The sequence below is a fragment of the Rhinatrema bivittatum genome, chromosome 18, assembly GCF_901001135.1.
Source record: "Rhinatrema bivittatum chromosome 18, aRhiBiv1.1, whole genome shotgun sequence".
In the NCBI taxonomy this organism is placed as follows: Eukaryota; Metazoa; Chordata; class Amphibia; order Gymnophiona; family Rhinatrematidae; genus Rhinatrema; species Rhinatrema bivittatum.
In genome coordinates, this window is record NC_042632.1 from 43,830,206 (window position 1) to 43,850,754 (window position 20,549).

The 20,549-nt window shown below is 43.2% G+C and overlaps 2 protein-coding genes across 8 annotated transcripts in view; both read left to right on the forward strand.

Annotated features, from left to right (window-relative positions):
- Positions 1 to 6,752, forward strand: part of GFPT2 (glutamine-fructose-6-phosphate transaminase 2) — a 44,340-nt gene extending 37,588 nt beyond the window's left edge. For all 3 annotated transcript variants that reach the window (XM_029583724.1, XM_029583725.1, XM_029583727.1), the window contains 3 exons: positions 173 to 340; positions 3,456 to 3,617; positions 5,592 to 6,752. In XM_029583724.1, the coding sequence (XP_029439584.1) occupies positions 173 to 340; positions 3,456 to 3,617; positions 5,592 to 5,636 (375 nt within the window). In that variant the 3' untranslated portion in view covers positions 5,637 to 6,752. The remainder of the gene's footprint in view (positions 1 to 172; positions 341 to 3,455; positions 3,618 to 5,591) is intronic.
- A 12,396-nt stretch (positions 6,753 to 19,148) lies between these two features.
- The window catches only part of MAPK9 (mitogen-activated protein kinase 9), a 61,165-nt gene continuing 59,764 nt past the window's right edge, over positions 19,149 to 20,549 (forward strand). For all 5 annotated transcript variants that reach the window (XR_003853394.1, XR_003853393.1, XM_029583729.1 and 2 more), the window contains exon 1: positions 19,149 to 19,286. The gene's annotated coding sequence lies outside the window, so the exon portion shown is untranslated. The remainder of the gene's footprint in view (positions 19,287 to 20,549) is intronic.

Genomic DNA, 20,549 nt, shown 5'->3' on the forward strand with positions numbered 1-20,549 from the left:
AGGACTACCTCAAGTTACCATTAGACCGCTACAAATACTACAAAATTCCGCTGCGAGAATATTGACAGGCACTGTTATTTAAACAACAAAGACTTCTAAGCTGTTCTGCATGTTACTATGTGAAATCCAGGTTTAATTCATATTAATTTATTCTTCTTTGGTGGCCCTGTAGAAAATCAAAGAGATTACATACATGCATTCGGAAGGTATCCTGGCAGGGGAACTGAAGCATGGCCCACTGGCTCTCGTAGACAAGCAAATGCCTGTTATCATGATAATTATGAAGGATCCCTGTTTTACCAAATGCCAAAATGCTTTGCAACAAGTGACTGCTCGCCAGGTAAGTTGCACACTAAAAGTAGTTTTTTAAAAAAAAATTTTTAAGCAGTCATTCTTTGCTCAGGTAGACATTAGTTCAAGTGATATTGTAAGACCCTGAGGCTAATATTCAAAGCTGGCCATGTAAGTAAATTACAGGGTCATTCATCAAAATTCGTTAGGCTGTTATCGCAGGTGTTAGGGCCCTAATGCCTGCGATAACACCATAAGACATGCGTTATTTATCGCAACGCGCATGCACATTTTCAAAATGTATTAAAATGGGAGAAGTTGGAGGAGTTTGGGTGGGATCTTTGAAAATGAAGGACATTAACACAGTGTACAATAGCATAATGCATGTTATCAATGCCGGAAATAATTATACCTTTTTTCCTGGCGTTAAGCTGTGCGATATGTGCAAAACTGAATTCGCGATATTTATATATATATATATACCACTATAGGAGGGTCATCTAGTAACTCGAGGTGAGGTTTTGGTGGTGGTCTAGGGTTTTGGGACCAATTTTATATGCACAGTGAGATGTATGAACAGCACAGTACACATCAGTGAAGATTTGACGTGATTTTGAGAGAGGAAAGCGACAAAGATGAGGTTTCTACAATGTTTTCTCACCCTAGCTTGATAGACTCTACCAGGGTACTATCAAGTCGCGGGCTGCCCGCACATGCGGATGTTAAAATCCAGTGCACATCTGCGTGCAGACATTTTATATCATGCGCGCATGTTATAAAATCAACGCATCCATGTGTGTGCGCCGGGAACCACGGGCATATGGATGCGTACACGTGGGTCTTAAAATCGATCCCAAAATGAGATGTATTGCTATTTTTTGAGGCATTTGATTATTGCATATATGGCATGATGTGAACCAGTTTGGGTAGAACTTGTTTTGAGGAAGGTGGTATAATGTCAAACAACCCAACTTTAATATAATTACAAACACCTTATAAAATTAAAAGTAATTAATCCATTTCACACAACCCCGACAATAAATCAAAATATACATATCAAATGTATATTTAAGAATGAAACTAACATATCAACACTCAAAATTACATAATTCCACTAAACTAACTCATCAATGCCTAGCAGTCACCATTATTTTGCTTATATAATAATTACAGTGCAAATCCTTTATTTCACAGATACAATTATTAGTCAAATTAAACCAACTGCCTCTGCACAGACTGTTTATCACTCCATAGGAGCTTCATCAGGGGATCTTTCCACTGATTATTGCATGTATATTGCTAATCTCAATCCAGGTGGTCAAAGTAGGTATACTTACAAGATAAGCATATAAATTACAATTAAAGGAAATAAGTTTAGTAACCTTTAAACACAATTAAAATTGGATCAATCAAAATATAACAATTATTAAAAACTCACACCCTTAGCTAACTCTTGAAATCAGTTCTATCTTCCAAATTATGAATTGGTTAGAGACCAAATAATTAAATCTATATATTTAAATTTATATCCCATCCTTAAATATGGATCATATCTTAAGACTTGTAGAATCTATATATCTACTCAGATGAGTCTTCAAAACCCTAAAAATATATTAGGTCATAAACACACATCAGAAACAAACCTATTTACACACCATTTTCAATTTCAAAGACTCACCAATATTCCTCTTTAAAGGGAATCACTACACCACAAGAAAGAGAATACCTAAAAAGTAAATAACCCATGAATTAATTCACAAGATAATTATTAAAGTGTGCACAAGTGTTTTATCCTAGGCAGGTTTTTCTTCTGTGGTAATTGATAATGCTGTTTTTCCTTATCAAGAATTATTTCTTGTGTGTATATATACGTGTGTATATATGTATATATATATATACATATATATATATACATATATGTATACTTATATATATACATTGAGCCCGTTAAAATGGGTGAGATCTTTGCACATTCATGGCACATCAGCTCTCTCGTCCTTGCATGCACGTCTGTCAGAGCTGCTCTCTTCTGCGCATTCGCGGCATGTTGGCCAGACCTCAAATATATATATATATATCTTGATGGCATTCAATAAATTTAAAGTTATAAAAGCAGGGAGGTTTTAGTTAATTAAGCAACACATCTACATTCTTTTCTGAGGAAAGTTGCTGCATAACAACATTGAAAGCCAAATTGTATCTGCTCAACAACCAGTTTAAACCCACACATGGAGTGGAAGCATTCTCACAAATGTATCTAAAAATAAAAGAAAACCAAAATTCTAAGTAAAAAAATAACCCAACTACAAATTACAACTCTCCCCCCCCCTCAAAAAAAGCCATTGCAACACACCTCCAAACCACCAAACCTGCTCAATAATTTAATTTAAAGGCATGTCGTCAGTGCAATTTCATAAGCACCATCGCTAGCACCTGGCGACCAATATCCAAACTACTCGGCAGCTTTCACAATGCATCGTCCTTTTAAGCTCATAACAGTCAGACATTGCATTTTAAGTTTGAACGTAATGGAGACTAATGTTTTCTGTTACATACATCATATACTTCCCTTAATTTATGTACAGTGAGGGCAGTAATCAAGAATAGCATGGTGAGGAGAAAAAACTATTTTTCTCTCTACACCTCTGCATTTCTCCTTAATGCATAAAGATTTTTATGTTTGAAATCGGTAGTGGTGAGCCAGATGGAAGAAATCTAGTGGCAATGATAAAACGGGATTTGACAACTTGGCTAGGCGTTTTTTTGTGACCAGCATGTTTCAGATCTGTCTTGCTAGTGTAGAGCAAGATGCTTACTGGCACCCATATAAAAATGTTTTAGCCACTGATTTTCATGAGTTGATAGCCATATGGTCACAAAGTTTCAGAAGGATTCTTGTAAACAGTCATTCTTCCACCAAAAGTCCATTAACTGAAAAGTACTTTCATAGATGCACAATACAGTATTTATAACCTGAGGGAACTGACCTTTCGGTCAAATAGTGGCTTCTGTATTCCTGACTGGCATCAGATCTAGGATCTATCAGCATGGGATGTCAGAAAAGATCCAGCAAGGTCAAGAGGTGGGAGGGGAGTTTGTAATGTGTATGAGCATGGATTTCATGGAGTATATTTTTTTATTGATAAATCATTTTTTATTTACAGGGACGCCCAATAATTCTCTGCACAAAGGATGATCAGGAAAGTGCAAAGTTTGCATACAAAATTATTGAGTTACCACATACAGTTGACTGTCTCCAAGGCATCTTGAGTGTCATTCCCCTGCAGCTGCTGTCATTCCACTTGGCTGTGCTCCGAGGTTATGATGTAAGTTAGACTCTGAGCTCTCCACATTAAAGCAGTCGTTGAGGGTTATATACAAAAGTTTGCTGTTTTGCACACACTATTAAGGGATTATGTGCACCATTTTTCTCCCATGCAAATGAGCTGGGTATAAAAATTTAGTGAAGCCAATTTCACATATAGTTTATCTATCCACTCATAGTTAACAAGGTGCTTTGCATGTCTTTGTATCACAGCAGTTCATTCACTATTTAATTTTAATAAAATTTCACGTGTAGAAAACCGTACATGAGATTTTATTCCTTGTAAATGCGAGAAACTTTGCAAATTAAACTTGATATTAGTAGTGTGAACTCTATTAGCAAAGACAAAATTGTAGTTGTAACAATATTTCCCTTTCTCTATTAGATCACTTATTTTTGCCAGTACTGTTGCATTTTGTATTGTTCAATGTCTGCCCACTTTGGCACTAAAATGACAAATGTACTAAATACTGTTCAGTCATGGAGAGCTTGGTAGTATTGAAAGATTTGAATTAGAGTGAATATTTCTTCAAAGGGGTTCAGTTTCCATATTACATCAATTTAAATTCACAAAGTAAAAATAGTGCACACTTGATGGCTACATATGAGTTTTCTGAACATATATTTAAAGTTTCTCACTGGTTAGCTTCAAGCTTAATTTAAGATCAAAACACATTTGCAGCCATAGTAATATGCAATCGGCAAGTCTGAAAGACATACATATGTAAGCTTAATTATGAGCACTTTAAAAGCTAAGACAGAAGGCATAATTAGGAAGAGAAAATATGCCTGCTCATTAAGTAAGGTTGTTTCAGAAACCCATATGGAAAGTTAACGCCCCTTCCCTTCTGCCCCAAGTATCAACTAAGAACTTCACTTGTAAGGTAATTACAATTTTAGCTGTGGTGCTGTACCTCCAGAAGCAGTGTCATAGATTATCTTATATTCAGGGCTGACCCCAGGAAGGGATATGGCACCCAGGTAAAAATCAGCTGGATACAGGCTACTGCCAGTGCACTGGAACAGGAAATGACATTGGGCGGTGCAGCGGGGTGTGGATACTGTCACAGCACGGAGCCCAGAGCAGTCAAACTCAATTCCCCTTCTCATACGAGCTGCAGTGGCATACGTGATTGCTCTGACAGTATGACCTAGTCGGACTGCATTCTCTGCACCCTAATGTCTGACTTGAGAGTATGAGTGGTGTCCAGGAGGAATATGACAGGCATTCAAATATTTATCCAGCTCCCATAAGGTACAAGAAGGTAGAATTTTCTATTAGAAATAGTTCAAGGGTTCCTGAAGGGGAGGTAGAGTCAGAAGAAATGTAAAAGAAATGCTGCTTTACTGAAAGACAGTAGAAGATGCCTGGAATTGCTTTGCCAGCAGAGGGGGTAGAAACCAAAACCATGGCAGGGCTGCAGTACACTTGGGACAGATGCAGGCAGTTGTAGTGAGGGCACTGGATGGAAACCATTGTAGATTAAATAGTCTGCAATGACATCCTAGGTAGGGGCAGCAGACTGGGTGCGCCAAAAGGTCCCATTTGCTGAAAAGCACTCTGTTACAATGCTACTAAATTACTGTGGGAGTGCTGCTTTCAGAAGCTTGACATTTAAAATATTTGAATTGATGCTGAATGGATATCACTACCTGCCTGATGGCATTTTTTAAATGCTACACAGTGTCTGGCGACTTGCACTGTTTCAGAGACAGCCCAAGAATTAAGGGTTGCAGATTGTGCAGCCTATGAAATATTCTGTGTTGTCGTGAAGTAATGCAGGGCAGTTCTAAATCAATACAAATTTCAATTACTGCCAAGTTAAATTTTTAAAAAATGGTCGTTTTATAAGAAACTTGGTGTCTGGTCTTATGGGACTGGCCATGGTCAGATACAGGATGCTGGGCTTGATAAACCATTGGTCTGACACAGCATGGCATTTTTATTATGATCTTATGGGGGTTCTCGTTTCAGGTTGACTTTCCAAGAAATCTGGCAAAGTCGGTGACTGTGGAATAGTTTTCTGTGATGGAAGACGATGTGCTCCAGCTAAAGATGCAAGCTTTTGTGCACTCACGAGTCTGTTACAAGAATGAATGTTAACCAAGCATGGATGTTATAGTTGGGAAACAAATGATTATGGGGATATTTTAACGTGCTATGGTTGAATTCTTTTAATGCAGCTTTAAATGTGCCTTATACTTAAGTGCTTTAGCTACAGTAAATCCTGTATGTACTCATATTGCCAAAGGAGAAAGAAAATTGTTTACAAAGCAGTATGCTACATAAAATTATTCTACTACTGTGCAATATAGAAATGTGTGTATGAAAAAATACACACACATGCAAGCAGACATATCAGAGATGAACAAAATTGTAATCTGCATTGGCAACTATAAACCCAGTCTTTAATCTGGGTAAATAGCTATAATGAGCTTTCCTGATCACAATCCAATCAGGATAACAAGAGCTCAGTAAACTGGGGTAAAAACCATGCCCTTGACACAGGGGCAAAGTAATTTTTATTTTGATTTGCAAAATTTGTAATGTTTTCCAGTTGTGTTCCAATAAATCTTGCTCAAAGATCAATACCTGGAATATGCTGGGCTTTATGATCAATGATCACAATTATTTTGGCTCATTTCTGAGATATCTGTGTATATGTATGTGTGCATATAATATAAATATATATACACACACACATACACCTCTGTTCAGAGTAACTGTGAACATTTTTATAACCAACACTACTTTTCTATTTTTACAGATGTTTATAAAATATTTATAACTGCAATTGTATAAATAAGCTTTTAAGTTATTGCTCTTATAGATCTGTGCTTGTTTGTACTTTGTTTTTTTGGGGGGGGGGGGGGGTTGCAATGATCTACCTTTATAGTTAGCAGAGGTTCTTTCCAAAGGGTTGAACCAGTGGTGGAACCATCTCTGACTCTTATTGTTCAACTGTTTTACTATTTGCCAAGATTGAACTGCTTGAAGGCAGATGGAGCAGTAATAAGAAAATAGGAGATTACAAATGAAGAATTTATTAATGAAGATTTTTTTTTCTATAGAATCAAATAAGGGAGCCAAATGATTTGGAGGTCTTATTCACTCAGGACTGTTTTCCAATATTGGGCTCAGAAACGTTCTTAGTGAGTAGGGTCCCAAAGTGAGCTACCATGCTCATCCTATAAATGGATGGTACAATCAAATTTCTGTGCAAATAAGAAAAATAAAGGAAATGTGATTCTTTTTTGGCCTCTTGTGTACTTTTATGACCCGGTTGAGTAGGTTTGAATTTTTGGAAAACAACAAACCCTGGAATGATTAGCTCTTTGCTTGGGAATCTTTCCATTCTAATTTGTATTTTGTATCTTAAAAACAGTCAAGCCACTTTTAAAAGAAATACCTGACCTTAATCTGTTTTGAAGTGCCTGAAAAGTGGAATATAAATTAAATAAATCAAATCGGAAAAGCAATATTACCCTACACAGCCTTTGCTACCTTCTAGAACCCAAGCCTCTTGACACTCCTCATATTAAAATACTAGTGAAAGGGCTGTCAAAAACTACTAAAAAAAAAAGCAGCTATGTGCATTCACTCGCTGCCCAAACCTGCCTACGTCCCCAGGAATCCACTCTCTGCCACTCATATTCCATGGGCATATCTTTTTGCAGTGGGTAAAAATACACTCACTGTTGCACAGCACATGCACTTTTATCTACAGAGAAGCTGAACTATGTTCCAACGTGCAGTGTACATGCACACTGATCTTCTCCCCACAGAAAATGCACAAAAGGCAAAACTCATTTGAATTGTAGTTCTTTAATTAAAATTTCTAACTTACTACTCTTCGTCTGTCCAGGAAAGGTGAGACTGTACTAGCAGAGGTTGCAGGTTCTGATTACCTATCTTCTCGTCTCCCTTCCTCAACCTTTTCCTAGTGATCTCCGTTCATCCAGCAAGTTGTTATCTGCACCCTTCTCCTCTACCATAACGGGTAGGGATGTGAATCGTTTTTTGACGATTTAAAATATCGTCCGATATATTTTAAATCGTCAAAAAATCGTTAGGGCCACGATACAATACCAATTCCCCCGATTTATCGTTAAAAAATCGTAAATCGGGGGAAGGGGGAGGGCAGGAAAGCCGGCACACTAAAACCCCCTAAAAGCCACCCCCGACCCTTTAAATTAAATCCCCCACCCTCCCGAACCCCCCCCCCCCCAATGCTTTAAATTACCTGGGGATCCGGCGGTGGTCCAGAACGGCGGCGGTCCGGAACGGCCCCCTCAATAGAATCGTGTTGTCTTCAGCTGGCGCCATTTTTCAAAATGGCCGCCGCAAAATGGCGGCGGCCATAGACAAAACGATTCGATGGAGGAGGTCGTTCCGGACCCCCGCTGGACTTTTGGCAAGTCTTGTGGGGGTCAGGAGGCCCCCCCAAGCTGGCCAAAAGTTTCCTGGGAGTCCAGCGGGGTTCCGGGAGCGATTTTTTGCCGCGAATCTTTTTCGTACGGAAAATGGCTCCGGCAGGAGATCGAGTGCAGGAGGTCATTCAGCGGCGGTCCGGAACCCCCGCTGAACGACCTCCTGCAGTCGATCTCCGGCCGGCGCCATTTTCCGTACGAAAACGATTCGCGGCAAGAAATCGCTCCCGGAACCCCGCTGGACTCCCAGGAAACTTTTGGCCAGCTTGGGGGGGCCTCCTGACCCCCACAAGACTTGCCAAAAGTCCAGCGGGGGTCCGGAACGACCTCCTCCGTCGAATCGTTTTTGTCTATGGCCGCCGCCATTTTGCGGCGGCCATTTTGAAAAATGGCGCCGGCTGAAGACAACACGATTCTATTGAGGGGGCCGTTCCGGACCGCCGCCGTTCTGGACCACCGCCGGATCCCCAGGTAATTTAAAGCATTTGGGGGGGGGGGTTCGGGAGGGTGGGGGATTTAATTTAAAGGGTCGGGGTGGGTTTTAGGGGGGTTTAGTGTGCCAGCTCACGATTTTAACGATTTTTCACGATAGTTTACACACCCAAACGGCAACAATACGATTCCCTCCCCCTCCCAGCCGAAATCGATCGTTAAGACGATCGAGGACACGATTCACATCTCTAATAACGGGTAGATTTTAAAAGCCCTAAGTGCGTAAATCAGAGACCCGGCCATGTGCGTAAACCCCGGTACATGCGCAACTGCTGGGCCTCTTCAAAGGGGGGGGGGGGGCGGGGTCTGGGCAGGACAGCGCCATTGATCGCTGTCCCGAAGACTCACCAACCGGCAGGAGCTGAAGTAAGGGATGAAACAAAAAAAATATATAGGTAGGGTTTAGGGTGTGGAGAGGAGAGGAGAGGGGAAGAGAGGAAGGTTAGGTGGGGGGGGGGGGGTAGGGAAGTTCCCTCCCAGTCCACTCATTGGAGCGGACTGGAAGGGAACTGGGGAAGGCCTGAATGCGTTCCTGTGCGGAAATTGCAAAAGTAAGTCCCCCCACCTTGCGCACATCGCCGGCACGGTTCATGGATTTTATAACATGCGCGTGTCGGTGTGTGCATGTTATTAAATCAGCACGCACACGTTATAAAATCTACCCCTATGCTTCCAACTCGGTGCTGTCCACCTTGCTGTCTCATATGCCTGGAACAGACTTCCTGAGTTTGTGTGTCAAGCTCCTTCTCTGGTTATATTCAAGTCTAACTTAAAATCCTCTTTTTGAAACTGCTTTTAAATCCTAACTCCTTCTCTACAATAAATACACTTCCCAAAGTCATGTATGTTTTTGTTTTGACTAGATTTTAAGCTTCATGGAGCAGGGACTCTTATGTATATCTGTACAGTGTTGTGTATGTCTAGTAGCTCTTTAAAAATTATATAGCAATAATAATACCAGCAGTGGTCACAAGGTGTCAGTATCTATTTAAATAATAGCAAACATAAACACACAAATATCACAGCTGGTCATTATAGAAGTTATAGTTTTAGATCATAAAAAATGTAGCCATTTTGACTGTGAAAAATACATTACAGTAAATTTGCATGCTGTTTACAATAATGGCCTTCATATAGCACCAGGACTTTATAATCATTAGTCACTTATATATGCAAAGTTCATTGATTTCTTCAAAACATGTACACACGATTTTATATTGTTGCGCACATATGATGACTCAACGCCGTCCATAGCAGAAGTAAAGTTACGTGGTAGGGGACCCCGACGCGTGCCTGTGCACGTAAACACTTACGCGCAGACTTCATGGTGCAGTTCCAGCCTGCCCATGTCACGACCAGACCACGCCCCTGGCCCTTTCAGTGAGAAAATGTTTGAGAGAGTGAGACTAACCATAATGCCCTCACGCTAGATAGGTATTTATATGTGTATGGGAGGCCCACCTAGTAACTCGAGGTGAGGTTTAGGTATTAGTGTAGGGGTTAGGGGCCACTTTGACATTCAGAGTGGCGTACAAACATAACAGTGCTCTCTTGTGAAGATTTGATGACCTTCGGAGTGAAGAAACTCAACCAAAGATGAGATTTGTGCAATGTTCTCTCAACCTAGCTTTATGTTACCCAGGGAGAGAGTCCATATGCAGATATCGTAAAGGAAATGGTGGAGGAGGTGAAATTGTTGTTTCTGGTAGGCTAGGCACATTTTATAACCTTTTGGTGAGTACTCTAGGGAAGTATTGGTGTTTCTGGTAATTAATGACATTATACAACCATTTTTTATTATAGAAATGGTTAGGTAAGGGGTGCTTTTGGGAGGTTTGGAACGCATTATTGGTTTTCCCGTTATTTCCTATGGAAAAAATAGTCTTGACTTACAACCAACTTGGGTTTCAACTAGCCCTCTGGAACCAATTGAGTTTGTAAGTCAAGGAACCACTGTATAATGTTAATTTTTAAGAAGGGCTATGGAATGATTTCAGAAACTACAGACCAGTGGTTCTGACTTTGGTGCAGGTAAATTCGTGGATGCTATTATTAAGATGAAAATTATTGAGCACAGAGATAAAAATGACTGACAGTAATTTTAAAATCAGCGTGCGTGCGCCCATACTAGCACGTATTTATTATGTTTTCTATACTGTCACTAAGACATACCATCGTAACTGTTTACAAGACAAAAAAGTAACAGCAAATATAATCCAGATAATTTTTAAATAAATAACATTTTAAAATAGCTAAAATTTAAAACAAACACTAGGACCTAAAATATATCATTTTATTGAAATAAAATTACTAAACAATATCAGTAACTTAAATACTAAAATAGACTCTTAAGGGGCAGATTCTAAAAGCCCTACGCGCGCCGAGCCTATTTTGCATAGGCCTGGAGACGTGCGCAAGCTCCGGGACATGCATATGTTCCGGGGCTTGAAAAAAGGGGTGGGACGTGGGCAGTCCAGGATCTCGGGCAGGCTTGCGCAACTTCCAAAATAAAGGTTAGGGGGTATTTAGGTAGGGGAAGGGAGGGGAAGGTGGGGGCGGCAGCAGGAAAGTTCCCTCTGAGGCCACTCCGATTTCGGGAACAGGGAAAGCTATCGGGGCTCCCCTAGGGCTCGGCGCGCGCAAGGTGCACAAGTGTGCACGCCGACCCTGGATTTTATAACATGTGCGCGACTGTGTGCGCATGTTATAAAATCGGGCGTAGATACTAAAATCTGGCCCTAATAATGCACAAAAGGCCTAAAAGAGGTAACATAAGGTCATAAAATAGATAGTAAAAGGTCTCTTTTTTTTCACTCCATATATGCCATACTAAATAGCCAGGTTTTAAGATCGTGTTTAAACCTTTTAAAATCTGCTTCAAGCCTCAGTTCCTTTGGTAATGTGTTCCAATGATCTGGTCCTGCTAGAGATACTGTTCTCTCCCTAACTTGATTCAAACGTGCTGACTGGACTGAAGGTAAAAAAAAAAAAAAAAAAGGAGGCCTTTATTGGCAGACCGCAAGTTTCTTTGTGGAACATGAAGCCTGATGGCTGTATGCGCGCAGTTTTAAGTGAGCAAATGCCGTTACTACTGCATAAGTGGGGGGATTTTAATACACACATGCGCCAATGCCAAAATCAGTTTACCCACTTTGTTCCCAGTTCGGCCAGGTAAGGGATAGGACTTCAAGACCCCTATTAGCCCCGCCCCTTAAAACCCTGCTGACATGCTTAGCATGTTTCATTTTATTGCTCACGTGCCACCCATAGCAGAAGTACTTGCACGCTGGTTTCATTGTGAAATCCAGGAATGCCCATGCCTGCCCAGACTACGTCCACATCTCGCCCCTTTTTTGAACGTTTTTATTTGTGCGTGTAGCAAAAGATACAAGCACTCTTGGGTGCCTTTTAAAATCCACTCTGAGCGCACCGGCCCAACATAGTCACATGCGCTTCATAAGAACATAAGAACATGCCATGCTGGGTCGGACCAAGGGTCCATCAAGCCCAGCATCCTGTTTCCAACAGTGGCCAATCCAGGCCGTAAGAACCTGGCAAGTTCCCAAAAACTAAGTCTGTTCCATGTTACTTCCAGCAGAGCCCGACTCATGGAGGGGCCAGCTCCACCCTCAGCCGCTCCCGTTCTGTAGCTACAGGGCCGGCTTTCTCCACGCCTGCGCATTGCGCACGCAGACACGGCGCTCCAGGCCCCGCACGCCGAGGTGCGCGCTGCACGGGCTTGCTTGTTGGGGCTGAGGAACGACGTCGGTGACTCACTGAAGGCGATGCTGACGTCTGAGCTAAAGAGCACGGGATGTAACAGAGGGTGGACATTTGCTTGTATCCTAGCTGGAACAGACTGATCAGCTCGGAGTAACCTCCAAAAAGGAGGACAAGTACCCCAAAAGGAGGACATTCATGACCAAAAAGGGGGGAAAACTGTACACTGAATTTACCACACAACTATCGGAAACACATTTGTAGATACAAGTATTGATAGGATGCAGATTAAAAAGTACTATAAACAGAAATGTAACCCCCCCCCCCTTTGCCCTGTAAAATTAGGCCTTTTATGTTTATTTTTAATCAAATCCAGCATTTATTTCTGTTCAGCACCGTTAAGTAGATTAGATTCAGGTTTCCTTTTTGCTCCTTTACTTTTCCAGCTGAACTGGAATGGCCACATGAGCCTTCATTTGCCCCTTTTAATTGGGCAGCAGGCAGCCGCGCAGTAAAAAGCCGGCCGGCGTGTCACTGAGGCACCCTCACCCATCTGACCGTGAGCCTGTCACACCTTGGACAAGCAAGAGCAACGTGAAAACCTCCCTTGCTGGGGTGACAGCATCCCTCCCCCCTCCCCTTTTTGTCCTTCCTGCTCCAGACTACTCACTTGTAACACAAAAAGCCATAAGCTGTTTTCGGCAGCCTGTGAAGGTCACTATATACTAGATAAGTCCTTTTTCATAGCAAGTTCCATTTATATACAGTTTGTTTGTTCATGCATTGCTTTTGGGTGTTGATTTAATAGTGATTTACAATAATGGAGCAGCAAAGGGATGCAAAAAGCATCTAACTCTGCTGAGGCTGTGCTGCTGATTTGCATCTTCCTTTGCTGCTAGTCTACAATTTTGCTTTTTAATATTCTACCTTTTTTCGAGTGGTCAGCCACTTCAAAGCAGATTACATTCAGGTAAGCAAATGTCTACATTGCACACTGGCACCAACACATTCACATTGTAATTGAAAGAATTGATGGAAAACATTTAGGAAGTAATTTTCAGACACTTGTGTATATAAGTGGCTCTTTAAAAACTGTCCTGGTGGGTATATATACTTTTATGTGCATACTACATGGGCATTCAGGAGGGCGAAGTGAATAGCAATACTCAGTTTCAGATGCTCTTATTCAGCTCAAATTTAAGATATCTACAGTCAGTTAAATATAGGCACCTAACTCAAGATTACTAAATTTTGGCACGGACTGACCTCTAAATGTCAACCTCTTAAAGCCAAAGTTAAAAAAAAAATATATCAGGAAACTGTACCCTTGTACAACTGAGTTATAGGAGCTTTAGACAGAAAAGGACCAACACTAAAAGAAATGTAAAGTTATTGGCCTTTAATCATTCTTTAATTTAAGATTCAGGTCCACAACCTTGACAAAGAAAGTTAAATCTAATACAGCGAAACCGTGAATACAAAGCAAATCCTTAAGCAGGGGCGGATTTCAGGAAGCAGTGTGTCCAGTTCCGAAGGCCATCATGCCAAAAAGATAGCAGCAGAGGCTGTCCAGAGAAAGCCTACCAAAATGATTCGGCATCTGTAGCACTGAAAAAAAAAATACTCAAAGACCTAATCATGTATGTGCCAAAAAGATAAACTAAAGGCACAAGTTCTGCACAAATGGAAAGGGGAAAAAAGTGGTGGAAAGATACAAGAAAGAAAGTTAAGGAACAGACAAGTGTTGTGCTGTTTTCTTGTATCTTTCCGACACTTTTTTCCCCCTAAATATATAGAGATATTCAAGAAGCAAGCCTTTTCTTGTAAAAAAAAAAAATAAAAAAAAAAATAAAAAAAAATATATATATATATATTCTAGAACAAGAGTTCAAGATGAGGCTCAAAAGGGGGAGATTTGGGTGTAACATAAGGAAATGTCTTCACAAAAGGGAGCTGGATACATGGAATGGCTTTTCAGTAAAGGTAGCGAAGACAAAAACTGGTAACAGAATTGAAGATGTGGGATAGGCACAAATGATTCTTTGAGAGGAAATGAAGGCAAAGTCAGAGATTAAGTAGGCTTTGCAGTATTGCAACACAAAGGGATATTAGGTGGAGAAGATTTGAGATGGCCCTGCTAGGCTTTAGCTGCTCTCTTGTTCTCCGTTTCTAGGGATTCTATCAAAATGTTGGTGGAATACATTTGGACTGTTATTGTACTAAGCACCTGGTTTCTTCGGGTATTTCATTATTCTCTGTTTGGGTTTTTTTTCCAATGATCACAAGCTTATCATGGGTATTTTCTTTTCAGCATGGCTTTTTATTGACAACTTCATATATTTTTCTGTTACTGCTGCTGTGGCCTATATTTCCTTTAGCAAACAGACACAGGAAATGAAACAACATGAAGCCTAAAAGAATAACAGTTATTCATGTAATTATAATTCTCCCACTGCCAGATATGTCTGTCCCTGACACAGGTCTGCTTGTGGGACAGACTAACTTCCCACAACTTCCTGTGCGACAGATTAGTTAAAGGAACAGAGCCATTAACATTTTACAAATACTACAACTACCATGGATAAACATTCTTTTATAAAATATACAGACTGACTTTATTCATCACAAAAGCTACTCTGCAAACAAACCATTCCTGAATCCGCTCTATCACACTGGATACCAATAGTATGGTCTGACTAAGCTAGTTCTTAATCAAGGCTTCGATGCCCTTCTGGCTTCAGAACAAGGCGAGATGCTCTGCTTGTGTTGCATCCCGTGTTTGTGAATAAAACAAAGGCTTTTCCTGCCTTCCCTCACAATGTGTTGCTATTACTAATTAGGATGTGGCTCTACTTAAACTGAACTGGAAAAAACATTTCTCTTTAGAATTAATGCTGGTATTCTGCTTATCTATGAAGACGACTGCTGGGTAAGTTCATGTAGACAATAAAGGACAGCAAATGTGTGACAAGTTAGTCCAATAAAGAAAGTATTGCCTGAAATGTGCTTTTCCTGGCCTTTATTTATACTGCTTATTTATTAAATCTAGTTTAATTTGTTACATTTCTCTTCTAATCTTAGGCTTATATACTGACTTATACCCTAACAAGGGGACCCAAAGTGGTTTACATCACATGAGATAAAATACATCAATACAACATAGTACAATACACAGAAAATGTAAACAATACCAAATATAACCCCATTTATTCTCACTCTCACTAAAGAAGGGATGGCATGCATCACACAACTACAAAATAACACTCCCTCCCAATTTCATTAATAAACAATAACTAAATACAAAGTAGATTTAAGACACATAATAAAACATTAGTGCCAGTTAAGAATAGTACAGGGGCGGCCAATCCCAGTCCTCAAGAGTTACAAGCAGGCCTTGTTTTCAGGATATCCACAAAGAAGTTGCATGAGCTACATTTCCAAAGAATGGAGGCAGTGCATGCAAACCTGTCTCATGCATATTTATGAGAATCCTGAAAATCAAGCCTGCTTGTGGCTCTCGAGGATCAGAGCCACCTCTGGAACAGTCCCCTCCCCCCCCACCAATCAACCAAACTGCCCATCCCTACTCCTCCCTTTCTCTCTCCTTGCACCTCCTTCTCTCTTCTCCCACCCCAATGTGAGAAGCCGATAGGCAGTTCTTACCTCCTGCCTCCGTGGACTTTGGGGACTAGCTGGTCACTCCTCCTAGTTGCTTGGCCCACGCGTCCTGCTAGTTTTCTGTCTGAACACCTATATCCCAGGCTTCCCGAGCTTGGTTCTCATTCTCCAGCTCCCTCGTTAGAGATCTGCTTCCTAAGATTTTGTCTCCCTGCGGCATATCCCTTGCTTCTCCGGATCCACTGCTTTGTCTCATTTGGTCTTCCGGTTTGCTTGTGCTTCTTACTGCTTTCCTGTGGAGTCCTGGGTCAGGGGCCTACTACCCAAATCTTGCTGGCAACCAGCATCTGAGGGTTCAACCCGCAGGGAAGGTGACCATTACAGGCAGAAGACTTCCTGCTGCTGGAACCCGTTTGACTTGCCTTGCTAGTGTACTGGCCACTCCCGGCCCTGGGGTCACGCCGCTGGCAGACTATGCTGTCACACCCAACTGCTCTAGCTCTTACTTCCTTTCTCTCCCTCTCCCTGATCGGCAGCAGAAGGAGTGGTGGTGGGTTGGACCGTGTCCTCCTCCACTGCTGCCTCACCTGTTCAGTTGTACAGATTCTTATGTGGTTCACGGCCAGCAGTTGTGACCCAGAGCTATGCAGGTGGAAGACACAACTCATGCACCATTGATCTTCTTCCCCTGCTGCCTGCCCGACCCAGCCTCAGATTTCCACAAGGAAAGGCCACATTTTGGTCGGGCTGTAAAACCTTATGAGCCACCCCATTCCAACTCCTATGACCAGAAGGCATAATTTGCCAATTCTAATAAAGAGCATTCGTCATAGCACAGAAGGGAAGAAAGAAGATCAAAAATCACCAAAGCAAGAGACTGGCTGATTTTGGTGAGAGATTCCCCTGATCTTAAGGTACTTACGTGGATATAGAAAAATATTTCTGTGTGTACGGAAAAAAACGTTTGATTTGGTTCCTTCATTTGGTTTGTTTGGATTGGTGATTCGTTCAGTTGAGCCCAAAATTTTGTATTCGTTTTCTATTATATTCAATGGCGGAAGCAATGCATCCTGTTTTGGGCTCTAATATCAGGGTTTTCTATCCAAATTTCATGAACATTGCAGGCAGGCAGACATCAGGAACAGAGGGAATAGCACTCCCAAGACCCCAAAATTGGAGCAAAGTGACACCATGAGTGGCATGAGCGGCCCAAGGAACTGTGACAGGGGCAAACATCACCGTGGCTGTGTTCCTCAAGACTGAAAGCACCCATGAGAGGGCAGTAACAGTGGCAGAACCACACATCTAGGTGCTGAACCAGGAGAAAGGCACGGAGGGAGGAGGTTTTTATTTTTTAAATATTTTGTGTTTGAGGCCAAAGCAACTCAGTATAAGAGAGAGGCAGGGTTACTACACTAACAGGTAAGAGTCGTCCAGCGTTTCTCTGAAAGCACAGTGCCTATGGTCTCAGAACAATGCTGGACCTGGCTGAAGCAGAACCACTCTAGCACTATGGCTGAACTAGGGAGTTTGAGGGTTCCTGAGTGGGGAGGTTGGCAATGGGGGTTGTTAGTTTGCAGGGAGGAAGGGACCTAGAGCCTGTTTGAAATGTAAATATCTTTGGGAGGTGGGAGGAACCTTGGGACATTATGTTTTTAATTACGGGCCGATACAGTACAGGGCCGATACAGTACGGGCCGATACAGTACAGTACGCTCCGATGGAGCGCACTGTTAACCCTCGATTGGATGCGTGTTTTCGACACATTAGCGTTACCCCTTATTCAGTAAGGGGCCGAAAACGCATGTCCACCCCCCCCCCCGAACCTAATTGCGCCTGCAACATGCAAATGCATGTTCATGGCCCTATTAGGTGTTCCCGCGCGATTCAGAAATTAGCGCCTACCCAAAGGTAGGCGCTAATTTCTTCGGGCACCAGGAAAGTGCACAGAAAAGCAATAAAAACTGCTTTTCTGTGCACCCTCCGACTTAATATCATGGCGATATTAAGTCGGAGGTCCCGAAAGTTAATATCGCCATGATATTAAGTCGGAGGGTGCACAGAAAAGCAGTTTTTATTGCTTTTCTGTGCACTTTCCTGGTGCCCGAAGAAATTAGCGCCTACCTTTGGGTAGGCGCTAATTTCTGAATCGCGCGGGAACACCTAATAGGGCCATGAACATGCATTTGCATGTTGCGGGCGCTATTAGGTTGGGGGGGGGGGGTTGGATGCGCGTTTTCGCACTGGAAACCAGATGCCGATGCTCAATTTTGCCGGCATCTGGTTTCCGAACCCGCGGCTGTCAGCGGGCTCGAGAACCGACGCCGGCAAAATTGAGCGTCGGCTGTCAAACCCGCTGACAGCCGCCGCTCCAGTCCAAAGTGCCTCCTTTTACCTGCATACTGAATCGCGCGCACAGGAGTCGCCAGCTCTCCCGCAGACTTTACTGTATCGGCCCGTTAGTTTGGAAGTTAGGCGGTTGGTGTTTAATCCCAACATTATTGAACATATTGTGGGGGCTTGGGAACTCAACCCGGCTTGCCAGTGTTTTTTTGTTTTTTTTTAATTTAGTATTTTCACTTAACGGGCTATAAGCTGAACATAGCCTGTCAAGGGCCAAGATGTCCTGCTAAACATACCCAGACATGTTTAGAGCTGCTCAGACCTGGCTCTGGCCAGATATTGCTGTTGTCTGGCCTACTTATTTGGCCCGCCCTGGAACAACTCCTGAATTATCCCGATACATTTTATCCGGCTAATCAGTTAAGCTGGATTGTTTGGGGCAGTGCTTCCGTGATTAGGCAAAATGGAATGGTCGCCTAGAGAGCCGACGTTTGAGGAGGGGGTGGGTGGCCAGAGGCAATACCGCCAAAGAAGGGAGCCACTGCTGCCGCGAGGAGGGAGCGCGGTGCATGGGGGAGGGGGGGTGAGCGCGCGACTCTGAACCGGCGGGAAATTTAAAACCCCTGGGGTTCGCCGGCTGTCAATCCCCAATGTCGAGGGCCTGAACGCCTTCGACGGCAGAGGGCAGCCGCGCCTCCCGCGCAGGGCCGCCCGTTTCTCCTTGACTACCACACACGGAAGCGGTTGCGGGCTCGCGCACGGAGGCGGGGGGCACGAGCGCGCCCTTTCCTTCGGCAGCCATCTTCGACGGGAGCCGGCCGCCGGGGGGGCTGGGGGGGGGGAGGTCGGCGGAAAAAAAAAAAAACCCCAGCTGCTAAGCCGAGCGGAGGAGAGGCGCCGGGACTAAAAAAAAAAAAAAATCACCTCAGCTAAGGGCGGGTGCGGCCGGCGAAGCCCGGGCTTCGATGTCAGGAGGCGCCTTCGTCCCGCCCCGGACTCCGATGCGCCGCACGAAGTTCTCCCGTTGGTTTGGGACCGAGCTCGAGCTTCACTTCTGCAAAAACAGGTAAAGCGGTAGAGGCCCGGGACGGCGCAATCCCTTCCCCCAGCTCTGCCAGGGGCGTTTAGGGTGGCGGAGGGCGCCCCTCCCCCCCTTTGCAGGCTCCTGCTACTTTGGGTTTTGGCGACTGCGAGGATGCAGCCGGTTGCCCTTCGGTCTCTCTCCCCGGAACGGAAGGTAGTTTTCGTTGTCCCCCCCCCCCTATTTTTTAAGGCTTCTCTTTGCCGCTGCCCGGTTCACCAGAGCTCTTGCGCCGCGCTGGGAGAAAAGCCTTTTAGTAATTCAGAGGCCCTTGGCGTCAAGACCAAGCTGGAGACGTTTTAATGCGCTGGCATTCCCGGTCAACAAATTCGGAACGAGCGGCCGAGCCCTCTGTGAACGGGTCAGTCAGAGGGGAGGTGGGTCTGCAAAAAAATGTTGTGCAAGCTTATCGTGTCGGGAATCGCATAAGATTTAGCAACATGATCCTTTATCGGACCACAGTGGAGATTAGAACCCATGCTGTCTGCTATGGAATGATCAAACGGCTAAATCTGCCTAAAATCCTGAACATCTTCGGTGAAAAAGCAGACTAGGAAACACAAGTGACTTAAAAACAAAACGTCTATAGCATCTGCAGGCAAGGCCTGAACGAGGCACACCAAGTGTCAGATATGTTTAAAACCAGGAGTCTGGCCAAATGGTCAGGAGCCAGGTAGCAGAACACCTTTCAACAGGACATTAGTTACAGTTAGCACGGTGACAAATATAACCCAGATCTGGAGGCACTACCAATTTCACAGAGGCAAAAGAGTGCAGAGGCAACGCTTGCAAGCAGCACTGCTCTCCTAGCAGCTCATGAAGGTCGGCAGAAGAAACGGAGAGGCAAGAACAAGATGGGAGACCATGCTCGGTATTTCCCACTTCGATCCCCACTAGTACTTGTAGTGAATATACTGTAGGGATGTGAATCGTTTTTTGACGATTTAAAACAATCGTCAGATATATTTTAAATCGTCAAAAATCGTTAGACCCGCGATACAATAACAATTCCCCCGATTTCTCGTCAAAAAATCGTAAATCGGGGAGGGCGGGAAAACCGGCACACCAAAACAACCCTAAAACCCACCCCGAACCTTTAAAACAAATCCCCCACCCTCCCGATCCCCCCCAAAATGTTTTAAATTACCTGGGGTCTAGTGGGGGGGTCCCAGCGCGATCTCCCGCTCTCGGGCCACGGCTGCGTTAATAGAAATGGCGCCGGTGGCCCTTTGCCCTTACCATATGACA